This window comes from Phaenicophaeus curvirostris, chromosome 28 (genome assembly GCF_032191515.1).
Source record: "Phaenicophaeus curvirostris isolate KB17595 chromosome 28, BPBGC_Pcur_1.0, whole genome shotgun sequence".
NCBI classification, from domain to species: Eukaryota; Metazoa; Chordata; class Aves; order Cuculiformes; family Cuculidae; genus Phaenicophaeus; species Phaenicophaeus curvirostris.
In genome coordinates, this window is record NC_091419.1 from 4,162,086 (window position 1) to 4,187,111 (window position 25,026).

Genomic DNA, 25,026 nt, shown 5'->3' on the forward strand with positions numbered 1-25,026 from the left:
TAAGGGATGGGTGGACGAGGTGCTGAGGGACATGGGTTAGTGATTGATGGGAATGGTTGGACTCGATGATCCGGTGGGTCTCTTCCAACCTGGTGATTCTATGATTCTATGATGCCCATATCCAACCCAGACCCCACAGTGGGGTCACAGCCAGGGGCATCCAGAGTGGGCACAGGGAAAACACCAACCCCTCAGGAACCAGCAGGGCTCCAGAGGAACCCAGAGCGACGCTAACGAACCAAACCACGGGGCAAAGACATGCAGGGAGCTCCCGTCTCGGCAAGAAGCTCCAGCTCCTGAGCTGCGAGGGCAAAGTGGGGACGGGAAAGAGGGCGAGGAGCAGCGGGAGCCTCTACCGACAGCCGCACTCCTCTGCTACCATGTTGGGGAACTTGCGGACCTCCAGCCCCTCGGCCGAGAGGCTGATGATGAGCTGGTCCGAGTAGCGGACGGGCACGCAGCAGGGAGGCCGCTGGAGGGGCGAGCCCCGCTCCTGCATGCCCAGCAGCAGCACCGTGTGCGAGTAGTAGCTGGGGACGCGGGTGGAGAGGGGCAGCTTGCAGGGCCCCTCGCAGTTGTTGGCCGCGTAGACGGTGGGCATGACGATGAAGTTGCGGTCGTGGAGGTCAATGGTCAGCTCCTGCAGGCGGCAGTGGGCCTGGTGCCGCGCGCTGCGGTTCTGCCGCTGCACCTTCCTCTGCTCCTGCCAACGCGCCCGCACCGTCTGCAGCGCCTTCAGCAGCAGCAGCGCGTGCAGCTTCCCGGAGCCCGGCGCCCGCTCGCTGCCTTCACCCTCGCCCGGAGGGAAGTAGCAGAAGCTCAGGAGATGCTGGAAAAGACCCGCGTTGGCTTGGAAAGCCGGGATGTCCTTCAGCTCCTGGATGACCGCCTGCAGCTTGCCCAGCAGCAGCTGCAGCACAGTCCCCTCCGGCTGCCAGCCGCCCAGGTGATGCTCCAGCACGGCTCCGCTGTCCTGCGGGAAGAGCAGCACCGACGGCTCCTCCGACTGCACCAGCCGCTCCAGCGCTGCCTCCTCCGACAGGTTGAGCAGCTGGTGAGGGAGGGTCTCCATCACCTGGAAGTCCAGCCAGTGGTGGGAGCTGGGCTGGGGGGGCGGCTCGCTGGAGGCGCTCAAGACCCGGCGGACGAAGAGGGTCAGGATGCTCAGGAATTGGCTGCTGCTGCTGCCGGGCACGGGGGATGAGGTGTTGGCTTGGCTCAGGGCGGTGGGGAACGGCAGCTCCTCGGTCTCAGCTTGGGGAGGGCTGCAAGGAGAACATAAGGAGGGTCACAGGGTCCTCTTGTACCTCAGGGGTCCCACCAGACCCTGCTCTACATTCTCCCTCCATGGTCCCCCAGGTCTGGGGCTGCCCCTTTGTCCCATTGAGGCTCCCACCCCTGTAATTTTTCCGCAGACCTGAGTTGTGGGTACGGAGCTGTGTCCAGCACCCCACCGGCGGAGAGGTAGGAAGAAGGGACCAAAGCTGCTGCCTCCTCCCGCTGCAACTTGGCCAGAAGGAGCAGCACGGGGGTCATCCTGGTGAAGCATTTGTCGTCAGAGCCGAAAAGGAGCTGCTGGGTCTCCACGGGGGTCAAGGGGGCACCTGGGGAGGAGAGGAGCAGAGAAGGTGGTGCTGTGGGTTCTCCCACATAGAATCATAGAATCACCAGGTTGGAAAAAACCCACCAGATCATCGAGTCCAACCATTCCCATCAATCACTAACCCATGTCCCTCAGCACCTCGTCCACTCATCCCTTAAACCCCTCCAGGGAAGGGGACTCAACCCCCTCCCTGGGCAGCCTCTGCCAGGGACCAATCACCCTTTCTGTGAAAATTTTTTTCCTAATGTTCAGCCTGAACTTCTCCTGGTGGACCTTGAGGCCGTTCCCTCTCGTCCTGTCCCCTGTCACTTTGTCCCTGATGAAGCTGGTGAGGGGGCTGGAGAAGAAGAGGAGCGGCTGAGAGAGCTGGGGGTGTTTAGCCTGGAGAAGAGGAGGCTGAGGGGAGACCTCATTGCTCTCTCCAACTCCCTGAGAGGAGGTTGTGGAGAGGAGGGAGCTGGGCTCTTCTCCCAAGGGACAGGGGACTATTCTATTCTATGATTCTGCAGTCAGATTTAAGAGGATCCCAACAGGCTGAGTCAGGACAGAGACCCCAGACACTGTCATCTCCCACTGCCATGGGGTTTTGTGTCCCTACCTCCCTCTCCACCACGCCTGAAGGCCAGAGAAGCCTGGAAGCTGAGCTGCTGGCTGGAGCGGGAGACGGATGCTACGGCTGCTCCCAGGACCAGGTACCGGGTGTGGGTGGCGAGGCAGAGGCTCTGCACGGAGGTGAAGACTTGGGGTGAGACCTCCTTGGGGGGGACCCACTCAAACCAGCCCCTACTGTGGACCCCACTGCATCCCAGACCCCCAGCCCGAGGTGGCTCGGGATGCGGGAGGGTTGGGAGCAGAGCGGGTTGGGAGGCTCCGCTGTCCATCCCTGGGGTGCAAGGGGGGGCTCGGGGGGGGCTGAGAACCAGGGAGAGGGGGAGACAGGACCCCCGGGAGGGGCTGGGGACCCCGAGCATCCCGCTGGTCCTGCCTGCAGCCGCGGACAGGGGAACAGCTCCATCTGCAGGCACCGCGGGGGGAGGGAGGGGAAAGGGGGGGGAGAGGGGGGAGAGAGATGGGGGGTGGGAAAAGGGGATGGGAGGGGATGGAAAAAGGGGATGGGAAGATGGGAAAAGGGATGGGAGGAGGTGGGAAAGGGCTGGGAGGATGGGGAAAGGGGATGGGAGGGGGTGGGAAAGGGGGTGGGAGAGGATGGAAAAAGGAGATGGGAGGGAATGGGAAAAGGGGATGGGAGGGAATGGGAAAAGGGGATGGGAGGGAATAGGAAAAGGGGATGGGAAGGGATGGGAAAAGGGGATGGGAGGGAATAGGAAAAGGGGATGGGAAGGCATGGGAAAAGGGGATGGGAGGGAATGGGAAAAGGGGATGGGAGGGAATGGGAAAAGGGGATGGGAAGATGGGAAAAGGGGATGGGAGGGAATAGGAAAAGGGGATGGAAAGGCATGGGAAAAGGGGATGGGAAGGCATGGGAAAAGGGGATGGGAGGGAATGGGAAAAGGGGATGGGAAGATGGGAAAAGGGGATGGGAAGATGGGAAAGGGGCTGGGGGTGGGAAAAGGGATGGGAGGAGGTGGGAAAGGGCTGGGAGGATGGGAAAAGGGGCTGTGAGGGAAAGGGAAAGGGGCTGGGAAGATGGGAAAAGGGGCTGAGAAGGGGTGGGAAGGGGACTGGAAGGGGGTGGGGAAGGGACTGGGAGGGGATGGGAAAAGGGGGTGGGAGGGAATGAGAAAGGGGCTGGGAGGGTGGAAAAGGGACTGAGGGGGGATGGGAAAGGGGTTGGGAGGGGGTGGGAAAGGGGCTGGGAGTGGGTGGGAAAAGGGACAGGGAGGGGATGGGAAAAGAGGCTGGGAGTGGGTGGGAAAGGGACTGGGAAGGGATAGGAAAGGGGCTGGGACCAGTTGGCAAAGATGTTGGGAGGGGATGGGGAGGGGATAGGAGGGGAAAGGGACTGGGGGAAATGGGAAAGGGACTGGGAGAGGATGGAAAAAGGGGCTGGGAGGGGTTGCAAGGGTATTGTATTGGAAGGGGATGGGAAAGGTATTTGAAAGGGATGGGAAAGGTATTTGAAAGGGATGGAAAAGGTATTGGAAGGTGACGGGAAAGGGGCCAGGAGGGGATGGGAAAGCAGCTAGGGGGAGAGAGCAAAAGGGTCAGGAGGGGATGGGAAAGGTGCTGGGCCAGCAGAACCAGGACATTCCCTCCCACTCTCCCCACACCCGAGATCTGAGCCCCTGGCCGCAGGCGCCCACCTGCTCCCGCGCCAGCCCGGTGCCCGTGACCAGCAGCTCCTCTGGGTGCCCGGAGCCCGGCCACTCGCGGCTGCCCAGGTAGAAGAGCAGCAAGGCGAAGCGCAGCTGTCCCAGCACTTGGCCCACCTCAGCCTGGAAATCCAGCTTGAACCACAGCTTTGCCTGGGCTTCCCATTTCACTGGAAAGGAGAAGGCAGAGGGGGTGAATCGCCTGGCGGCCACGGGGCTCCTGAGGAGCAATGAGTGAGGAAGGGGCCAAACACTGGTTCCACGTGGCAGCCAGAACGTCAGGGATGGGGAGGAAGGAGATGGAAAATCCCATTTCCCAGGGATGTGGTCAGCAGGGCAAACTCTGCAGCCCCAGGGAGCAAAGTGCAGCCACAGAGCAGCTCTGGCAAGTCACCATGAGCAGATCCCCATGAAATGAGCTCTCCCATGGAAGCTCCTCCAGTGGCTCAGGGACATTGTGGCTGTTGCATCACAGCCCTGGCAGTGAGTTCAGCTCAAAATCCAAACCCCAGCTGCCCAACGCTGCCCAGATCAGCTGAAAACCCAAACCCAGCTGCCCAGTCCAGCTGAAAATCCAAACCCAGCTGCCCAGCACTGCCCAGTCCAGCTGAAAATCCAAACCCAGCTGCCCAACGCTGCCCAGTTCAGCTGAAAATCCAAACCCAGCTGCCCAGCACTGCCCAGTCCAGCTGAAAATCCAAACCCAGCTGCCCAGTCCAGCTGAAAATCCAAACCCAGCTGCCCAGCACTGCCCAGTTCAGCTGAAAATCCAAACCCAGCTACCCAGCACTGCCCAGTCCAGCTGAAAATCCAAACCCAGCTGCCCAGTTCAGCTGAAAATCCAAACCCAGCTGCCCAGCACTGCCCAGTTCAGCTGAAAATCCAGCAGAACCAGCCAGGTCTGCGTGTCCACCCCTCTCCTCTCTTCTCCCGATCAGAGGTGGGATGGGGTTCTAATCACAGCATTACTGCAGAAAGTGAGAGGCACTTGTGACCTCGAGAGCAGAGCAGGAGCCACCGAGGTGTTCATCACCGGCTGGGACAGGGCACCCTGCTGTTGCACACAAGCTGTCATCACTGCTAAAGCTTCTTAAAAATGCATCTGGAAGGATATTTTACTAAACTGCTTTGCTAATTTTAAAAGGAACCCAACCCTGCAAATTGAATTCTGTGTTTACATCTTGGATTTAGGGCAAGGAAAGAGCACCAGACTCCTGCTATCGCTAATTCCCAAAGACTCCCCAAGCCCGAATCTCACCCCGCTCCTCAGGACAGGGATTTCGCACCGACCTTCTTCCAGATGCAGCACGAGGAAGCGCTCCTGCCCCGGCTCCACCACATGCGCGTGGATGTGCTTGAGGGGATGAAGAGCTGCGCTCGTCTCCCCAGCCGAGCAAAGCCCGAAGGTCTCCAGGTAGCTCTTGTCCCAGCTGCCGCGCTGCCTCAACAGCTTGATGAAGCTGCTTTCGTACTGGGTGAGGACACCCACAACATCCAGGTGCCTCGGGGTTGGCCCATCCTGGTCCATCCTCACCCTGCACACGGGCCCCTCCAGCCCCCCGAGCGGCCAGGGGTGTGAGCTGGAGCCGGACCAGCCGATGCCTTCATCCTCAACCATTCCCTGGAAGCATTTTGCTCCCAGGTCAGGCTTGGAAAAGAGGCGAGTAGCAGTCATCAGCTTTGATCTTGCCACTGAGCTGGGTCTCAGTCTCTCTTGTAAACTTGTGTTCTCTCTCTTTCTCCCCTCTGCTTCAGGTCCTGGCTCCTCCATCAGGCTCAGCTCTGGCTGGTGGGTCGGGATAAGCTTTTCCCCCATGCTCCCCTTCCTGGGAAGCGCTGCAGAGCGGAGCAACAGCACCAGGCAGGGCAAAAGCACCCGGAGAGCAGCCTTCATCTTCCCGCTTCAGCTACTCCCAACGCAGTCGTCTGAGCTGCTCCCAAAACCCTCGGGCAGAAGGGGAGGACGGCATCTCCCTTTTTAAAAACCGGTGGCCTTGAGTTGACGAGGCACAACACACCTCCCTCGAGCAACTCGAAGGCTGTCACGCAGGAGAGGAGGGAGGGATGGTCTAAAGAAACTTTGTTGTGCTATTTTGGGGTTTGCATGTCTTATTGGAAGCATCAAAAAAAAATATTAAAGCTGTTTCCTTTACTCGTAGGGATTTGTGTCCTTGACTTCAGATGTTTACTGAAGGAGGATGGATGTCTAGGCCTGGGTCTTCATGGGGACTGGCACATATTATTCCCAACAGCAGTGAAACAGCAGGAGGGAAGAAATAACCAGACGAGGAGGAGGGGGACGAAGACAGATAATGGGGAGAAACTAAGTAAATGTATGGAAAGCCTCCCCCTTGGCTGGCACCTCACAGCCACGGCTTCCAGAGGCTGCTTGGCAGGGGCTCCCAAGGAAACACCTGATCTCCAGGCTGCTGGAGCCCAAGAAAAGGAATCTTGAGTGGTACAGCAGCAAGCTGATGCCTTGGAACACTTAAGACTTGACCTCCAAAGCCCCATGACACACATTAGAGGGACATTTCCCCAGTCCTCGCTGTAAAATTATCCATGCCACCCACCTACCTCACCCCAGAAACCTTCTCTGACCCAAGGTATCTCTTTTTTTTGGCAACCAAGGGCAGGGGAAAGGCACCTGCCATAAAGTTCCAATGCGTGTTCATAACCTTCTCTGGGCTTCCAGGACTGTGTCGTTCAATGCTCAGGACCATGTCTGGAGCACAAGTCTTATAAGGAGGAGCTGAGGGACCTGGGCTGTTTAGCCTGGAGAAGAGGAGGCTGAGGGGAGACCTCATCACTCTCTGCAGCTCCTGGAAAGGAGGTTGGAGCTAGGTGGGTGCTGGTCCCTTCTCCCAAGTAACAAGTGACGGGATGAGAGGAAGCAGCCTCAGGTTGTGGCAGGGGAGGTTTAGATAGGATAGTGGGGAAAACTACTTCCCTGAAAGGGTTGTCAAGCCCTGCCAGAGGCTGCCCAGGGCAGTGGTGGAGTCTCCATGCCTGGAGGTCACTCAAGAACTGTGTAGACGTGGTGCTTCGAGACATGGTTTAGCAGGGATAGTGGTGTTGGACTGGATGAGCTTAGAGGGCTTTTCCAAATTTAATGATTCTGTGATTCTATCAGGCTACAGCAGGTGATCATAGAATCACAGAATAACCAGGTTGGAAGAGACCCACCAGATCATCGAGTCCAACCATTCCCATCAATCACTAAACCATGTCCCTCAGCGCCCCGTCCACCCGTCCCTTAAACCCCTCCAGGGAAGGCGACTCAACCCCCTCCCTGGGCAGCCTCAGACACTGCCCAATCACCCTTTACGTGAAAAATTTTTTCCTAATGTCCAGCCTGACCCTCCCCTGGTGGAGCTTGAGGCCATTCCCTCTCGTCCTGTCCCCTGTCCCTTGGGAGAAGAGCCCAGCTCCCTCCTCTCCACAACCTCCTCTCAGGGAGTTGGAGAGAGCAATGAGGTCTCCCCTCAGCCTCCTCTTCTCCAGGCTAAACACCCCCAGCTCTCTCAGACGCTCCTCTTCTTTTCCAGCCCCCTCACCAGCTTCGTTGCTCTTCTCTGGACTCGCTCCAGAGCCTCAACATCCTTCTTGTGGTGAGGGGCCAGAACTGACCCCAGGATTCGAGGAGCGGTCTCCCCAGTGCCGAGTCCAGAGGGAGAAGAACCTCCCTGGCCCTGCTGGCCACGCCGTGTCTGATCCAAGCTGTGACAAAGGACCCACACCCATCAAAGGGAAGATCTGCACAAAGCAATTCCAGTACTGGGCCTGCTCATCTCAGAGACAAAGTGCTTCCAGCAAGGCAGCAAAGCCAGCAAGGGTCGGCCAGGCTCTGCCGGGCTCTCATGCTTGCACAGCTCTGGGTGGGATCCGCGTTAAGCCAAGACTCCGATGCCACCTCCAGCGGGGCAGGCAGTGCAGGGCTTCCCCTGGCTAAGAGCACGTCTCCCCACGCTGCCTCCCCCGCCGAGCACCCTGGAATCTCGCACTGAGATGCCCCAAATCTGTGAAATGAATCCCAGGAAGGACAGAGAAGAGAAATCTCCAAGCTTCTTTTTTTTTTTAATGGGAACCAAATGATTGTTTGAAGGAAACATTTAGTATAAACAAAACCACGGAGAGCTAAAAGCTTGCCAAAATCAGCCTACCCGTGGGAGGATCGACACAGTAAACAGCACACACAACAGCAGGTGCTTCGTAACGGCACAGACAACATCAATGAATTAAAATAAATGAAGATTTAATACCTCTGCAGCCTTGGTAATTTCTTTTGACTAAACATTCCCAGAGATCCCCACCATCATCACCCAGGAGAGCACCGGCCCTGTTTGTGAAGCCACGTTCGGCATAAACAGCCTGGCAAGCGGCGGTTGGGAGCCAGGCAGCTGCACACTGGGAAATATAAAATGGTTTGGGTTGGAAGGGATCTCAAAGCCCATTCAGTCCCAACCCCCCTGCCATGGGCACGGACACCTCCCACTGCATCAGGCTGCTCCAAGCCCCATCCAACCTGGCCTTGAACACCTCCGGGAAGGGTGGTTAGCTCTCAAATTATCACTGAAATCTTTCCAGGGCCTTCTGAGCAGCAGCGCAGGCTGATTTCCTCAGCAGGGATGTTTCCAGCTTTTAGCTGGCAATACCGGAGCTGCCGTGCAGCGCTTTGGCAGCAGGAGGAGAACAGAGGTTTCAGAACACAGCAGGAGGGATGCTCGTGTGATTGCAGCCACCATTCAGCAGGATGATGAGGAAAACCGGGTTTAGAAAATTCTGCTTGCTGGCCGCTGTGATTAGGGGTGATGCAGGCATAAAACCCTTCCTGTGCGCCTACAAGTGTTCCCATCGCTGAACAAACAGCTGGATAAAAACTCTCAGATGAATACAACTGATTAACTGGCTGGCAATGTGGGGACACACAGCAGGCAGCTTAAGTGGGGGCAGCACCTCCAGCCAACACAGCTGCACCGAGTCTGATGTTGCTGTTCAGTCACAAGAGGGCGAGATGCCCAGAGATTTCCAATCCTTTTTGCCTCCTCTTTGGAGGATTTCCAAAATGTAACCAGGCTGGGAATGTTTTATGGACCTAACGGCTAAAAAAAAAAAAGCACAGGAAGGACACGGAGTTGTTAGAGTGCAGCTAGAGGAGACCACAGAGATGATCCAAGGGCTGGAGAATCTCCTGTATGAGGACAGGCTGAGGGAGTTGGGGTTGTGCAGCCTGGAGAAGAGAAGGCTGTGGGGGGACCTTAGAGCAGCTTCCAGCACTGAAAGGGGCTCCAGGAAAGCTGGGGAGGGACTTGTGATCAGGGAGTGCAGGGATAGGATGAGGGAGAATGGTTTTCAGCTGAAAGAGGGGAGATTGAGATGAGATCTTGGGGAGAAATGTTTTGCTGTGAGGGTGGGGAGGCCCTGGCCCAGCTTGCCCAGAGCAGTGGTGGCTGCCCCATCCCTGGAGGGGTTCAAGGCCAGGCTGGATGGGGCTTGGAGCCCCTGATCCAGTGGGAGGTGTCCCTGCCCGTGGCAGGGGGTGCAATTGGATGGGCTTTAAGGTCCCTTCCAACCCAAACCATTCTGTGATTCTATGAAAGTGAACACATGGCAACATTTTTAACACAGGAAAACAGAAAGAATCGAAAACCTTTTAATGGACCTACAGGATTTAGTCAAAGTCACAGACATAGAAAACAGCAATATTTCTCTGAATCTGTTGTGATCTGCATATAAAAAGACAAGAGGCTGAAGAGTCCAGGAGGGGTTCAGTTGGTGGGTGGCGGAGGGGGAATAGCGCCCGGTCCCTCCGTGGGGAGCGGTGGCCTCATCATGGGTGGCAGAGGAGCAGGGGGGGGCACACCAGGTGCTGGTGGCAACTGAGGTGGCACCGGAGGTGGCGGCACCGGTCCGGAGGGGGGCATGGGAGGCAGGGTCATTCCTCCCGGAGGAGGGGGCGGCATGGAGTCCGGCAGCGGGGGCCGTGGGGGCATCCCGTTCATCAGTGGAGGGGGAGGCGGCCGCTTGACAGTCGGGGGGCCCGGAGGGAGGTTTGGGGGAGCAGGGGGCTTCTCCATCTTGAAGTGGAATTGAAGGAAGAACTGGGAAGGGAGAGAAGAAAAGCAAAGAGAAGACTACAATTAACCCTCAGGACAGCTTTGTGCTGGAACACAGCTCGGACCTCACTGGCCTTTGCACCGTTCACCCTGTCTGGCACCAGCCTCATCCTCTACTTTAACTCCTGTGAGACCTGTTCTAAGCTCTAAGCGACCTGTGACAGGCTGGTATCCCCCCTGCACTTCTCAACTTGCTCCCACAGGCGACACCCAGCGAGTACACCTCCCCCCACAGAGCCACGCGCAGGGAACCCACGAGAGAGGGCACAGGGCTGGATGTCTGCACACCGTTCTGACAGCAACCGAGGATTCTGCCTCCTAAACTCTCCCAACGTACCCACGTACGAAGAATTTTGCCAGGAGAAGTCATGGCACGGTCGCATTAAAGGAATTAAGGTTTTAGGGTGGATGGAATAGATGTGCACACCTGCACTGCCTTTCTCCCCAAGCTGCTCCGCCCTCCTGCTCCCTCTTGAACCTTTAACGATGCCGCAGGATTCCAGATACCTGTTTGGTTTCCCTATTCCAGTGGGTCCAAAACTTTCCTTCTGCTTTGTCGATTTCTCTGCTTGGCACCTGCAACAAAAAAGAACAAGGAGCTATTCTTAGCGCCACCAGATTAGCTCAATGGCTCTTTTTAACACCAGAGCCCACGAGATAAGCACAGTTATTCCAGGCCGCTGCGAGATGCGCTTGTCTCAGACGTTATTAGATAGAGACGGGGGCAGGAAAGAATTAAGTTACTTCCCTATCAGTCAAGGACAAGCGTGCTGGCAAAGACCCTCTCGGCACATCTGCACAGAGGCTAAGGAGCAAAGCCCAGAAGGCTCTCTCTGTTCCAGACACAGAGAATGAAATGGCTCCCCAGAGCTCAGTTGACAGCTGAGTTCCCCTGCCAGAGTCCTCCGCAGGGTTTAATGACTTCCAGTCCTCTCTTTCTGACCCCCTTTCAACTCCATTAACCCCCTGACAGCTAGGAAAGAATGAGGCTCACTGGGAGTTAATGGAATCCTAGAATCATGGAATGGTTTGGGTCCTTAAAAGCCCATCCAGTTCCACTCCCCTGTAACAGGCAGGGACACCTCCCACTGGACCAGGGGCTCCAAGCCCCATCCAACTTGGCCTTCAACACCTCCAGGGATGGGGCAGCCACCACTGCTCTGGGCAGCCTGGGCCAGAGCCTCCCCACCCTCACAAGAAAACATTTCTCCCCAAGATCTCATCTCAATCTCCCCTCTTTCAGCTGAAAACCATTCTCCCTCATGCTACCCCTGCACTCCCTGATCACAAGTCCCTCCCCAGGTTTCCTGGAGCCCCTTTCAGGACTGCAAGCTGCTCTACAGTCTCCCTGGACCTTCTCTTCTCCAGGCTGCACAACCCCAACTCTCTCAAGCCTGTCCTTGTACAGGAGGTTCTCCAGCCCTTGAATCATCTCTGGGGCCTCCTCTGGACTCACTCTAACAGATTCATGTCCTTCCCATGCTGAGAACTCCAGAGCTCAACACAGGGATCCAGGTGGGGTCTCACCAGAGCAGAGCAGAGGGGCAGAATCCCCTCACACTTCACTTTCAGCCCAGGACGCGGTTGATTTTCTGAGCTGTGAGCACATTGCCGGATCACATTGAGCTTCTCATCCATCAATGTCTTCGAAAACACAGCAAGGGAGCTTTCCCAATAATCAGTAATCGCTATCCTTACCTTGAACGCTATGGTTTCATAGGGCTCCGCTGCCATCAGAAGGTACTGCCAGCGTCTGTCTGGGGGCTCGATCCTCTGCTCGTAGGCTGACATGAACCGATGACGAGGCATGATGCTTTCTGCAATCTCCGGATAATCGATCTGTTTGGGTGTTACAGCAGCATTAAGGAGAATCACAGAATCATGGAATGGTTTGGGTTGGGTTGGAAGGGACCTTAAAAGCCCATCCAGTTCCACCCCCGCCATGGGAAGGGACACCTCCCACTGGATCAGGGGCTCCAAGCCCCATCCAACCTGGCTTTGAACACCTCAGACCTTTTGAACACATCAGACCTTTTTTCTTTATTATTTCATGAATCCTTTCAAGAACTTCACATATCCACAACCTGGACAACATGAACATCAAAGAGTTTTAAGTGTCTTTACCTGGAAGAGAAGGCTCTGCTGGCCTGTTTCTGGATCTCGCTGTTTGGTCACTGTAAAGGGAATATGAGAGCTCAGTGCATCACGTAGCAGGTTTACAGCAACATTAGCTCTACCCTAGGAAACGTACAATGGTTTTCCCATTTACAAAAACCCACCACGTTATCTTTAAGAAAGCTACTAAGGATCTCTGCTGAAATTCAGCTGCTGTGGGGCAAAGACTTTGCGCAGCAGAGATAAAGCAGCCACAGTTAGAACTGAAGGCCAAAACAGAACAATGGGGTTTTCAGAGGAAAGACTTGAGCTCTCCATGCAATGAGTGATTTACGAGCGTTAGTGAAAGATGGAACAGCACGATGAAAGCAGGGGACTGCAACAATGTCGTCATCTCCTGCTTGACTGCTGATCAGATCTGAAGGACTGAGACATACCAATCTATTATTAAAACAGCTCTCGCTCAACCGTCAGCAACAGAGAGACGTTCCACGGGTAATTCAAACAGTAAAGGACATCAGGAGGTAAGCCCATATCTTATTCATGGACAGATCTGCTAAGAAGGCTAATTAATAATTCACACCCACGCTGCACTTGAGGCAAGCAGCAGCATTCGGTGTCTCCCACGCAGACGCCCGACACCCCACACACCTTTGTAACCCGGCCGGCCAATTTTCACAAACTTCTTCACTTCCACCTTGACTTTTTCTGGTGCGGGCTGGGCAGGGGCCTCCTTCGCCTCCTTGGCAGCTCGCCGGGCCCTGGATTAATTTGAAATGTGCCACGGTCAGAAGGTTAGCTGCACTTTTTTCTAACGGATGCAATAGGAGCAGCTTGAACCCCTTGCTCTGGAATATTTAGCACCTCACGGAGTGTGTGCCTGGAAAATCTGCTCCCACTAGGGGCCGGCTGTATCCACCCTGTCATCTCAATGATGTTATCCACCCCAAGATGACCTCGGTGCCCACCTTCACAGATGGATTTCAGATTATTTATTTCAGGAAATAAAGAAGAAACTCCACAAATGAGTCACCTACACCAAAGCAAACTGGATTTCTTAAAATAAAGCTCAGAAACTTCTCCCAGCCTGTATTCGCAACCCCAGATTCTTATAAGCAGACAGAGGGAATTTTTGCTTTCAAAACGCTTTCCCCTGCTTCCTTCAGACACCTCACAGCTGGCTCTGAGCATGGAACAGGGCTTGTCAGTGCTGTTTTTGGAGCAGATCTAGGCTGCGCCTCCTGGCTAAGCCAGGCTGTTCACTAGGAAACAAAGACAGGAAAGAACACAGCGTGCTACTGTGAAACCAAGTGTGAGATTCCTTGGCGCACGCAGCATCATTTTTAAGTGCTTCGGTGACAGAGAATAAAACTACAGCAGAGGATGACTTACAAATTGGTCTGATGCTTCTTCCCCTGGGTGTGTGCTAAGTAGCTTCCCTGAAATAAAAAAACAAGGCAGAAGGACGTTACACGAAGACAGGACCGTTCCCAAACTGACACCTGTCACAGAGCAGAGTCAATCTCACAGGTCGACAGGGATATTTTAAGCCGCAGAAGAGAGGCATCTTAAACAAAAATTGCAGATTGCTCTCATAAACTGTCAGGCTTCGCACGTACAAGCTGTTATCATCTCTTCAGCAGTCACTCATCAGGCACAGCCCAGGTTCTGGCGCTTGATTATGTCAAAATACCCGCTGTCGAGATCAAGACAGCTCTTCCACTCACCTCATTGTTGTGCAGCGTGAGGCAGAGCTTGCATTCGTAAGAGCCCAAGTGATTTTTCATAAAATAAGGATCCTAGGAAGAGAATTATTACACAGTTACAAGCAAAATTCATGGCAATACAACAGAATAAGCAAAACAGAAACGAACTCTCGCTGCCCTGGAAGAACTGAGTTCATAGAGTTAAATTATCATAGAATCACTAGGCTTGAAAAGACCTTTAAGGTCACTGAGTCCAACGGTATCTGTCCACCATTAACCCACCCCCGAGAACCTCATCTACCCATCAATTAATAACATGACACTTCTTTAGGGCTATGAACACAGAGAGAAGCAATAGCAGCATTGTTAATTGGTGACAGCGCACCCAGAAACAGCAAAACACCAACTAGTCCCACAGAGACTGAGAAGAACGCAGGAACAGCTACTTGGGTCAGCCCTGCCATAAACATTTCTCATTCGACTCCCACATTACCCACAACTCCCCAGTAATTCTCTCCCCATCAAGCCGTTTCACCCAGGCAAAGCTCTAAACTTTTCACAGAATGGCTTGGGTTGGAAGGGACCTCAAAGCCCATCCAGTTCCAACCCCCTGTGCCGAGCAGGGCCACCTCCCACTGGATCAGGGGCTCCAAGCCCCATCCAACCTGGCCTTCAACCCCTCCAGGGATGGGGCAGCCACCACTGCTCTGGGCAACCTGGGCCAGGGCCTCCCCACCCTCACAGTAATTAATTTTCAGGACAGAAGCCACATGTCTGCTCTTCCCTCCGGCAGCAGCAGCCACGACTCACCTTGTTGATGTCAATGGTTTCCAACGCCAGCTGCCGGAGCCTCTCCCTGCGGTCCCGGTTACTTTCTGAGGCAGAGGCTACGCCTCCGCTTCCAGTTTTCCCACCCGGACGATGCTGAAAATCCATGATGGGGACTTCTGTGCTTCAGCTGCTTGTGGAGAAAGGAAGAGTCTGGGAAAAGTGAGAAAAGAAGGAAAAGCAATGAGAGTGGCAACCAATGCTCTGCCTAACATGGAGGTCACAGGTCCTCAGCAAGGGTCAAAGCCGCGCTTCAAACACCCTCAGCCGTTCAGTGAGGATCAACCTCTCTCTCAAACACCCCCTAGTCCCTCAGCAAGGGTCCATGCTCCCTCCTAACAGTCCCCGGCAAGGGTCTAAGTCCTCCCAGACATCCCCTAGTCCCTCAGCAAGGACCACAACAACCTCCCTTTCAAGCAGCCCCAACCCATTAATGAGACTCAGAGCCCTCCCACACCCCTCAACACCTCAGCGAGGGTTCAAGCCCCCCTTGAACAACCATAGCCCTTCAGAATAGGCCCAAGCCCCCCAAAACACCCCCAGTCCCTCAACAAGGGTTCAAGTCCCACTGAAACTCCCCCAGCCCCTCACTGAGGGCTGACAACCTCCCCAAACATCCCCTGGCCTCACCTGAACCCCCCCAGCTCTTCAGCAAGGACCACACATGCACACGCTAAGCACCCCCAATCCCTTCGCAAGGCTCAGAGCCCCCCTCCAAACACTTCCAAGCCCATCAGCAAGGGCGAAAGCCCCCCCTCCAGCACCTCTAATCCCTAAGCAAGGCTCAGAGCCCCCTCTTAAACACCCTCCTGCCCCTCAGCATGGACCCACGCTCCCCAAAACAACCCTCGACCAGGCCAAAAGCCACCCTAGCCCCTCAGTGAGGGTCCAATCCCCATTTCCAAGAACCTCAACCCCTCAGCAAGGGCAGGGCCCCCGTAAAACACCCCTGAGAGAAGACCAAACACCCCCAGCCCCTCAGTAAGGGTGCAAGCTCCCCTCAAACACCCCCAGCTCCTCAGCAAAGACCACAGCGGCCCACAAACACCCACAGGAAAGGACCCAGGCCCCACCCCAAACACCCCCAGTCCCCTCAGTGAGGACCACAACCCTGCCCAAACACCTCTGATCTCATAGAGAGGCTCCGAGCCGCCCTCCAAAGACCCTCCCGCAAGCACCACTCCCTCACAAACCCCAGCAAGGCCGCGAACTCCCCGGGACTCCCCCTTAAGGCCCGTACCGGCCCGCTCGGCCCCGCTCCGTCTTCCCGCGCCGCCGCCGCCCACCCCGTCAGCGACCACTTCCGGTTCGGCCAGGGCACTTCCTGTGAGAGCGGGGCACTGAGGGCCCTGGGAAGGGAACTTCCGGTGAGGTCAGAGGCACTTCCGGTAAGGTCGCCGGTGGGGGGCACGGCGGGCTCAGGCACTACCGTGAGGGCGGCAGCACTTCCGGTGAGGAGGGGAGCACTTCCGGCGCGGGCCGGGCCGGGGCGATGGCGGGGCCGTAGGGGCCTCGGGGGCCGCGCCATGCGGTACAACGAGCGGGAGCTGCTGAGCCTCGCCCGGCAGCCCGCGGAGAAGGCGGCCGAGGTGTTGATGCGGGTGCCCAAGAAGGGGAGCGGTGAGTGGGGGGAGCGGGAGGGCGGGGAGGGGGAGTGAGGGGCGTCTCCTGCGCGAGGCCGGGCTGAGGGAGTCGGGGGTGTTCAGCCTGGGGAAGAGAAGGCTCCAGGGAGACCTTAGAGCGGCTTCCAGACCTGAAAGGGGCTCCGGGAAAGCTGGGGAGGGGCTCTGGATCAGGGAGGGCAGCGATAGGACAAGCGAAATGGTTTGGAGCTGAAAGATTGAGGTGAGATTTTGAGGGGAAATGTTTTGTTGTGAGGGTGGGAAGGCCCTGGCCCAGCTTGCCCAGAGCAGTGGTGGCTGCTCCATCCCTGGAGGGGTTCAAGGCCAGGTTGGATGGGGCTTGGAGCCCCTGATGCAGTGGGAGGTGTCCCTGCCCAGGGCAGAGAGTGGAATTGGATGGGCTTTGAGATTCCTTCCAACCCAAATCATTCCAAAAAAGAACAACAAAGCTGGTGAGGGAGGTGGAGAACAAGAGGAGCGGCTGAGAGAGCTGAGGGTGTTTATCCTGGAGAAGAGGAGGCTGAGGGGAGACCTCATTGCTCTCTCCAACTCCCTGAAAGGAGGTTGTGGAGAGGAGGGAGCTGGGCTCTTCTCCCAAGGGACAGGGGACAGGACGAGAGGGAACGGCCTCAAGCTCCACCAGGGGAGGATCAGGCTGGACATTAGGAAAAACTTTATCCCAGAAAGGGTGATTGGTCCCTGTCAGAGGCTGCCCAGGGAGGGGGTTGAGTCCCCTTCCCTGGAGGGGTTTAAGGGACGGGTGGATGAGGTGCTGAGGGACATGGGTTAGTGATTGATGGGAATGGTTGGACTTGATGATCTAGTGGGTCTCTTCCAACCTGGTGATTCTATGATTCTGTGATTCTATGAGTCCCGTAGGCATGGGGGGGATGCAGGGAGGACATAAATGCACCAAGGACATTTTGCACGAGCTACGGGCAGAGGCCCCTGAGCTCTTCGAGGCTCAGCGCTGCCGGGGCGAGTGCTCGGCTGTGGGCAGGGAGCAGGGCCGGGCACGGGGAGCTCGAGGTGCACGTTAGGCCCTCCGCTGCCTTTTCAGCACCGTCTCATCTCGAGCATCGGCCCCATTTAGTGACAAGTCAGATCATGAGGTGAGTCTTCATGCAGGCAAGTCTGTTCCCATCAGATTAAACATTCCTACCGGAGCCTCGTGCGTTTGCCTTGGTAGCCACAGAGTAAGATGACTGGGTTTAATGGGGGAGTTGGCGGTGTTGGGTTAAGGGTTGGACTCAATGGTCTCAAAGTTCAACCAGAGCCGTGCCGGGCGCTGGCAGGGGAGGCCAGGGCTGTCCTTCTGGCCACCTCAACACTCTTTTTCTTTGCAGTGTTAAAGAAACGCCTCGTGAAACTCGTTGTCAACTTTCTGTTCTACTTCCGGACAGATGAAGCAGAGGTGGGGAATCTTTTGTTGTTATTTCTTTTCCTCCCTCTCTCTATCCTCTTTTTCTGGGACGAGGCCCTGAGGACACAGGCTTTGTCCTTCGCTGCTGTTCGTGCTGCTTTGCTCTCTTTTCTGCTGATTATTCCTAAGCACTTTTGTCTGTTCTGGTGGAGGGCAGAGGGTGTTCCTGGACGGATCAGAGTTCAGCAGGTGGGTGGAGGCTGCCAGTATAAAACCACCGCGCCATAAACACCTCAGAAACCAGATTTTTTCAGCCTCTTCCTTATTTGCCTCTCACATTTTGTTTAGCCTGGACAAAAGATTTCACTTGTGGGTTGCTTTCGTTTATGGTTTGTGGCACCCTTAGGCTCTCATGTCCTTGTTCTGCGTGCACTGGTGAGCAAACAGCACTCCCGTTTGTCTGGTTATTCTGAGCGGTTCTTAAAGTCTCGCCAGGCACGAGGGCTGCCCTCACAACCCGAATATTTCTTCTGCATTGAATTTACTGAGCGAGGAAGTGAACTTATTGGCTGTCTTGGCATCACAGAATAGAATCGTAGAATCACCAGGTTGGAAAAGACCCACCGGATCATCGAGTCCAACCATTCCTATCAAATACTATCAAATGCAAAAGCATTTTGCATTGAATCTAAGCAAGTTGAAATGTTTAGTGCCACGTTAATGTGTGTGAAGCATTCCAGGTAAGACTGGTGTGATGCAACAAGTCAGCAGGCACAAGGAGGGTGATGAAAAAACCATGGAACGTTCATGCAGGTGGACTGAATGACTTTAAAAGCAGTAACCAGGTTGTGAAACTTGCTTAAAAGGCACCAGGCAAACTCGGGAGGGTCAGAACACGGTTGCACTGGTGGATGGTGGGGGTTAACCCCTCTCTCTGGGTCTTTTCCAGCCCATCGGAGCCCTGCTGCTGGAGCACTGCAGGATCACCAAAGAGGAGGAGAACGTCTTCTCTATCAGTGAGTTCTGCACATGCATTCCCTTTGTGTTCCCCTTACGGCTAGCGGTGCTATGTAAAAGGAAATATTTTCCTACTTAGTTCCTGCTTTTCCCTTTCTTTCTGTGGTGTCAGTGGGGTTGAGGTTCCTGAGCAGAGTTAGGGCTCCCGAGCCCCTTCTCCTCCTCTCTGGGCTGTTGCTCCGGTGTGGCCGTGCCCCATCCTGAGGACACCAGCGGTTGTTTTGCTGGACAAAACAGCCTGTGAGGAGAGCAGCGCTAACAGCAGCCACCCCACGGCTTCGTGTCCCTGGCACTGCCTCGCCGGGAGGGTTTGGTATTGACAGATTGCTGCTTCTGTGCGCTTGCATTTTATCAAGAAAGCGTGAGCTGCAGATAAAGCATCCTCCCGCCACGCTGTTTGTCCTTGTGTTGATAGCCCTGGCTCCAGCTGGCTCGCGCTGCGTTGTCCTTTGCAAGCAGCCTTTCATCCGACAACTAATCATTGTGTGAGAGGTATGTGGCAAACATAACAGGATGTTTCTCTCCAAGGCCGTCCCCGTATCTTTTTGGCCTGCGTGTCGGGCGCAGCTGCTTTTCTGTGCAGAGCTTCATCTCCTCCTTTGCCAGGAGAGGCAGCGTTCGTGCTTTCTCCAAGTCACGCTCAAATATACTGATCTCTGAGCACCACGCTCGGTGTTTCTAGGGCTGTCAGGAGCTCTGGTGAATGAGAATTCCTGGGAAAGTGTTAAAGCCGATGGCAGTTGGTGTCAGATTGTGTCCCCGTGCAGCAGGCCCGGGGGTTCGATGCAGCCTGACCCATTTACTTCTCAGCAGCAGCCCCGATCTCTGCGTGCGGTGCAGTAAAGAGCAGAGCTCTGGGGACAGTGTAATTAATTAGCTGTCCTGATTCTATCATGGTGAAGAGGTGGAGTTGCGTGGGGACTTGCTTTCCACTGTGTATGGCACCAAATTCCCAAATGCCTCGAGCAAAGGCAGGTCAGTGCCTTTCCTGAATGCAATTGCGTTCCTCACGTGGCTTCCCTCTGCATAGATGAAAATCACTTCCTTGGAGCCACTCGGATCACTGTATCTCCTGGTGGCTGCTTGCGAGGACGCTCAGGGAATTTCAGTCCCAAATCTGGCTGTATTGGTCCAGTTCAGCTCTGAGCTGTTGCTCTCAGCTTGAGAAGTTGCTCTTCCCAAAGCCTTCGGCCGCTGTAGGATGACAAACGCCGTAGGCAGCCGCTCTGGGCCAGCTGGGACCCCCCAGGGTAAGGAGAAGGGGTCAGAGGCCTGTACTGCTGGCTCCGTCACAGATCATTGAATCATAGAATCACAGAATCACCAGGTTGGAAAAGACCCACCGGATCATTGAGTCCAACCATTCCCATCAATCACTAACCCATGTCCCTCAGCACCTCGTCCACCCGTCCCTTAAACCCCTCCAGGGAAGGGGACTCAACCCCCTCCCTGGGCAGCCTCAGACAGGGCCCAATCACCCTTTCCATGAAATATTTTTTCCTAATGTCCAGCCTGACCCTCCCCTGGTGGAGCTTGAGGCCATTCCCTCTCGTCCTGTCCCCTGTCCCTTGGGAGAAGAGCCCAGCTCCCTCCTCTCCTCAACCTCCTTTCAGGGAGTTGGAGAGAGCAATGAGGTCTCCCCTCAGCCTCCTCTTCTCCAGGCTAAACACCCCCAGCCCTCTCAGCCGCTCCTCTTCTTCTCCAGCCCCTTCCCCAGCTTCGTTGCTCTTCTCTGGACTCGCTCCAGAGCCTCAACATCCTTCTTGTGGTGAGGGGCCCAGAACTGACCCCAGGATTCGAGGAGCGGTCTCACCAGTGCCGAGTCCAGAGGGAGAAGAACCTCCCTGGCCCTGCTGGCCACGCCGTGTCTGATCCAAGCCAAGATGCCATTGGCCTTCTTGGCCACCTGGGCCCCTGCTGGCTCATGTTCAGTCGCTGTCAACCAAGTTGAGCAGAGATCGGGGCCTGGCAGTCTGGCAGTTGCCAGGGAGGGAGTGGAACACCAGCTGCTCTGCCAGGACCTCCCTTAAGCCTTTTCCTGATCTCTGGCAGGTTTCCTTGAGGAGCCAGAGAGGAAATACCGCTTCGAATGTGACAGCGAAGAGCAGTGTCAGGAGTGGATCGAGGCGCTCAAGCGAGCCAGGTTTGTGAGGTCTGCGTTGTACCCTCGGTGCCTTTTGCTTCCCGGGACCCGCTTGTGGTGAACTCGGGGAGGACAGCGGTTTATCTTCTCCCGAGCAAACTTCCCTTCAGCTCTAAATAGCATCTGAAACTTCTCCACATCCTTTTCTGCTCAGCATGGTCTGTTCCTGTCTTGCAGCTATGAATTCATGAGGAGGAGCTTGATTTTCTACCGGAACGAGATCCAGAAAATGACGGGGAAGGTGAGTCTCTTGGTGTCGCCCGTCAGGCTCTGGGCTGGAGCAGGGGATGGTGATCTCGGGCGCTGCTGCCAGCTGTCCTGCACGAGGCTGGTTGCCCTGGGTGCGGAATATCCCGTAGCCAGGCAGTTCCTGAAGCCGTGGACTCCGCAGCCAGGCCTGAGCCTCTTCCTCAGCTCCAGCCCTCGTACGAGCGCTCTGCCACTGGCCAAACGCCCCGAGGTTTGTAGCCACGTCTGGCCTGGGCTAGCCCAGAGTCTCCCTGGTTCTCTGGAGGAGTTCCCAGGCAGCCCTGGCCAGGTCAGAGCAGGGTTGAGACGCTGCTCACACCTCTGGCCGCGCTCCTGTGCCAGCGGGGACTGAATAGAGCCTGTGAACCCAAATTATCCGCTGCGTCCTCCCCAAGGACCGCTGGATTTCTGTATCAGGGGCTGGACTGTGGTAAATCCAGCCCGCGACTGGCACCAGCGCCCGGCCCCAGGCTGAGGGGCAGCCCCCTCCTTGCCTGCCTCTCACTGTGCCCTCCCTCTCCTCCTGCTGCAGGATCCCCTGGAGCAGTACGGGATCTCCGAGGAAGCTCGCTTCCAGCTGGGAACCCACAAGCAGTAACCCCCTTTCCTGGGCTGAACTGACTTCAGACGCCGGAGAGTCACCCCAAGCGCCCCTCGAAGAACAGCAGCGGCTCCCGGCAGCAGTGACCAAGTGACTTTTTAATTTATTAGCCAAATAATCTTGTAGGTTTTTTTTAAAAAGGAGCTCCTTGAACATTCCCGCTTCCCCAGCTGCGGAGGCAGCCAGTCCTACTGCTCCCTGCAGGCAGCAGTGGGAGTAAAACCCCACTGGCTCCTGGTGAGAGCAGAGGAGGCAGGGAGCGAGCAGAACCAGCTCTAGCCCTCGGCTTCCTCCTGTCCCGCTCCTGCAGGGAGCTGCCTTTAGGATCTTCACGGGAACCATCAAGAGCTGCTCCCCCCCTGCTCTAAGAGGATGTTCCAGCCGACTGCACTGCTGTGCTGGCAGGGGTAACACAGCCTTTAGGATTATGGAGGCCTCCTGGGAGCGCCTGGCGGCCAGGCTGGAGTGCAGGGAGGAGCAGGAACACTTCCCGTAAGACCAGGAGCTCCGCGCAGCTCCGGCTGACAGGGAGCAGCCGCTGGCACCGGGTTGTTTCCTCCTTTCTCTGAGCAGGTGAAGCCCGGAGTGCAGCGTGTCAGAGCCCTCGCAAACACCTTTAGGGAATGAAACTGCAGAGCAGAAGGGAGCGAAGCCAGGGCTGAGAGCTGGGTGGTGCTCCTGTTTCCTCCCCAGTGCTGCGGGCTGAGAGAGGAAAGCCAGGTGGAGAGGTTGTGAAGGCAGGAATTGCTCCGCTTGGGCCCGGCGTTCGGGTTCTGAGAAGTTAAGCCGGGGGAGCTGTGACAGCTGGGGGGTAACTGGGCATTAACACTGCATTCCCTGAGCCGCTGCTGCAGCTTCTCCAAAGGGAGAGACCAGAAAACTGTGCCAAGCTCCCAGCGAGCTGCCAGGGACCACAGCCACGTTTCCTTGGGGCTCCTGGAACAGAGAGATAAGGAACAACATTCATCTCTCCTTGGGGCTCCACGCCTTCAGCCTTCGCTCAGGAACGAGACTGGAAAAGCTGCAGGAAGGGGCCTTGGGAATGTCCCAGGTAGCGCTGGCGACAGCCGCTGGGGAGGAAAATGCAGCTGGAGGGCTTAGCCAGAGCTCTGGGGGTTTGCAGCTCGCGGCGTTGCGGCTGGGCCCGAGGGGAAACTTCAGCTCTTTCTCTGTCTAGAAATCAGTGCCAAAACAAGAGCCCCCACTGTGAGCTTTAGTGACCTGCTCTCCCCTCTTCACCTCATGCTCCCAGGTACCAGGAGAGGGGCAGGCGTCACCGATGCTTTATTTTTTAACCTCGAAGCGAAGCTATTTCCCTTCCCTCCCCAGCTATTCCTTGTCCCTCCAGTGGTTCCAGGTGCTTGTTCCACAAATAACCAAAATCAGCAGCAGGGCAGCTGCTCTGCACGCGAAGCCGAGGGCACGACAGGGTGGAAGCGGAAAATAGGGCAGTTCTGGAGACAGATGGCGACTCCGGTGGAAGCAGCACAGAGGGATTAAAGGCAGGAGCACAGGACAGCTCGGGCTTTAGGGAACTGGTGTCCTCAGATGGCTTTAAAGTCCAGTTTAATCCGCACAAACCTCACTGCTTTGCCTCGGTGCAGGGATACTGATGTGCCAGTGGGGTACAGGGCAGCTTTATGTCTGTCGGTCTGGTCACTGGAGAGAGGACGGACAGACAAGACGTGCACGGGACAATCGGAGCCGCTTCCCCGTGGTAGCGTGGGCTGAGCAGAGCAGGCACCGCAGCTTCACCACCTCAATTTAGCCAGCAGCGAGCGCAGGTCCTGCCAGCCCCTCCCAGAGGCAGCACGTCCGCATCCAAAGATCCAAAGTTGCCTGCTGGGGTTCAGCATCACTGCAATAATCAATTAGTCGGCCTCTAAACGAAGCCGTGGGGCTTCTGCAGTCGTTCTGAGTAGACCCAAGTCCCACGCTGCCACCAGGCTCTGTCTCCAGCCACCCCGTCCCCAACCGCTTCGTCCCCAACAGCTTCACCGTGTGCCTGGCGACACCTTCCCGAGGACGAGCCGCCTCCCCCCGTCCTCGCTGCACCTACAAGGGGCATTTTATAGGTTGAGCGCAAGCGAATCCCAGCGCTCGAGAGGCACCAATCCCATTTCCTAACTGAATGTAAGACACAAGATGTGAAGGGGTCTGCAGGCCAGGGTCGTGGCCCAGAGCTACACCTGGAGGAGCAGTGGGGCAGCGGGTCCGGTTTCCGCAGGGAGGGGACTTTGGACACTTGGGATCTGCACCAGCTGCTGGTGATTTACGGACAATTGTTTGTTTTCATACTCCAGTCACTGTGCTTTTTGTATCCGTGTCTTGTTCCAGCGAGCGCGGGTGCGGGCGCCCTGGCAGGGGGCTGACGCCGTTTGTTCTTTGTAAAGTGAACACTTCCAATAAAAGGTTGTTTTAATCCTCGGGGCGGTTGGAAGCCTTCTGAGAAGCCAAACCTCGCTGGGGAGGAGGGACTGCGGCGAGCGTGGGGGCCAGAGGAATCATAGAATCACCAGGTTGGAAGAGACCCACTGGATCATCGAGTCCAACCATTCCCATCAATCACTAACCCACGTCCCTCAGCGCCTCGTCCACCCGTCCCTTAAACCCCTCCAGGGAAGGGGACTCAACCCCCTCCCTGGGCAGCCTCTGCCAGGGCCCAATCACCCTTTCCATGAAATATTTTTTCCTAATGTCCAGCCTGACCCTCACCTGGTGGAGCTTGAGCCCATTCCCTCTCGTCCTGTCCCCTGTCCCTTGGGAGAAGAGCCCAGCTCCCTCCTCTCCACAACCTCCTCTCAGGGAGTTGCAGAGAGCAATGAGGTCTCCCCTCAGCCTCCTCTTCTCCAGGCTAAACACCCCCAGCTCTCTCAGCTGCTCCTCTTGTTCTCCAGCCCCTTCACCAGCTTGGTTGCTCTTCTCTGGACTCGCTCCAGAGCCTCAACATCCTTCTTGTGGTGAGGGGCCAGAACTGACCCCAGGATTCGAGGAGGTCTCACCAGGGCTGAGTCCAGAGGGTCCAGAGGAGGCATTGCAGAAGGGAGCAGCAGGAGATGCGTGTGGAGACAGCGCCCACGAGGAGCAGTGGTGAGGTCCCCACAGTGTGGTTGTTGAAGGCCTTTTGCCAACAGAGCTGAGCACTTGGCAACAGGATGGGGAAGATGAACAGGGTCATCTAAAATCCTACCTGGAGCTGCCCCGCGTCCCAAGAGTGGAAGCGTCCAGCAGAGCAGGGACAGCCTCTTGTTGAGAATCCATCAACAAATCAGCTAAGAAAGGGTTACGGCCACCACATCTGAGATTCAACTCCATCGTCCAGCTCGTTTCTGTTACATTATACGGCTATAAGGGTAAATAGGGTTGCTCAGTCTGGAGAAGAGAAGGTCC

General features: G+C 56.1%; 3 protein-coding genes across 3 annotated transcripts; 1 reads left to right on the forward strand and 2 right to left on the reverse strand.

The window, feature by feature from the left end:
• Positions 1 to 225: 225 nt before the first annotated feature.
• On the reverse strand, positions 226 to 5,785 carry AMH (anti-Mullerian hormone). Its single transcript, XM_069878251.1, has 5 exons — positions 5,167 to 5,785; positions 3,868 to 4,046; positions 2,202 to 2,325; positions 1,418 to 1,604; positions 226 to 1,265 (listed from the first exon to the last, which is right to left on the reverse strand). Exons 1-5 carry the CDS (start codon positions 5,768 to 5,770, stop codon positions 353 to 355), a joined length of 2,007 nt encoding a protein of 668 aa, XP_069734352.1. The 5' UTR covers positions 5,771 to 5,785; the 3' UTR covers positions 226 to 352.
• Positions 5,786 to 9,507: 3,722 nt separating this feature from the next.
• On the reverse strand, positions 9,508 to 15,952 carry SF3A2 (splicing factor 3a subunit 2). Its single transcript, XM_069878174.1, has 9 exons — positions 15,882 to 15,952; positions 14,624 to 14,794; positions 13,835 to 13,906; positions 13,500 to 13,546; positions 12,759 to 12,868; positions 12,117 to 12,166; positions 11,691 to 11,831; positions 10,500 to 10,568; positions 9,508 to 9,977 (listed from the first exon to the last, which is right to left on the reverse strand). Exons 2-9 carry the CDS (start codon positions 14,747 to 14,749, stop codon positions 9,645 to 9,647), a joined length of 948 nt encoding a protein of 315 aa, XP_069734275.1. The 5' UTR covers positions 14,750 to 14,794; positions 15,882 to 15,952; the 3' UTR covers positions 9,508 to 9,644.
• A 155-nt stretch (positions 15,953 to 16,107) lies between these two features.
• PLEKHJ1 (pleckstrin homology domain containing J1) lies at positions 16,108 to 24,063 on the forward strand. Its single transcript, XM_069878240.1, has 6 exons — positions 16,108 to 16,261; positions 17,610 to 17,677; positions 18,576 to 18,642; positions 20,696 to 20,786; positions 20,964 to 21,027; positions 21,568 to 24,063. The coding sequence occupies exons 1-6, from the start codon at positions 16,168 to 16,170 to the stop codon at positions 21,631 to 21,633; spliced, it is 450 nt and encodes a 149-aa protein (XP_069734341.1). The 5' UTR covers positions 16,108 to 16,167; the 3' UTR covers positions 21,634 to 24,063.
• The last annotated feature ends 963 nt before the right edge of the window (positions 24,064 to 25,026 follow it).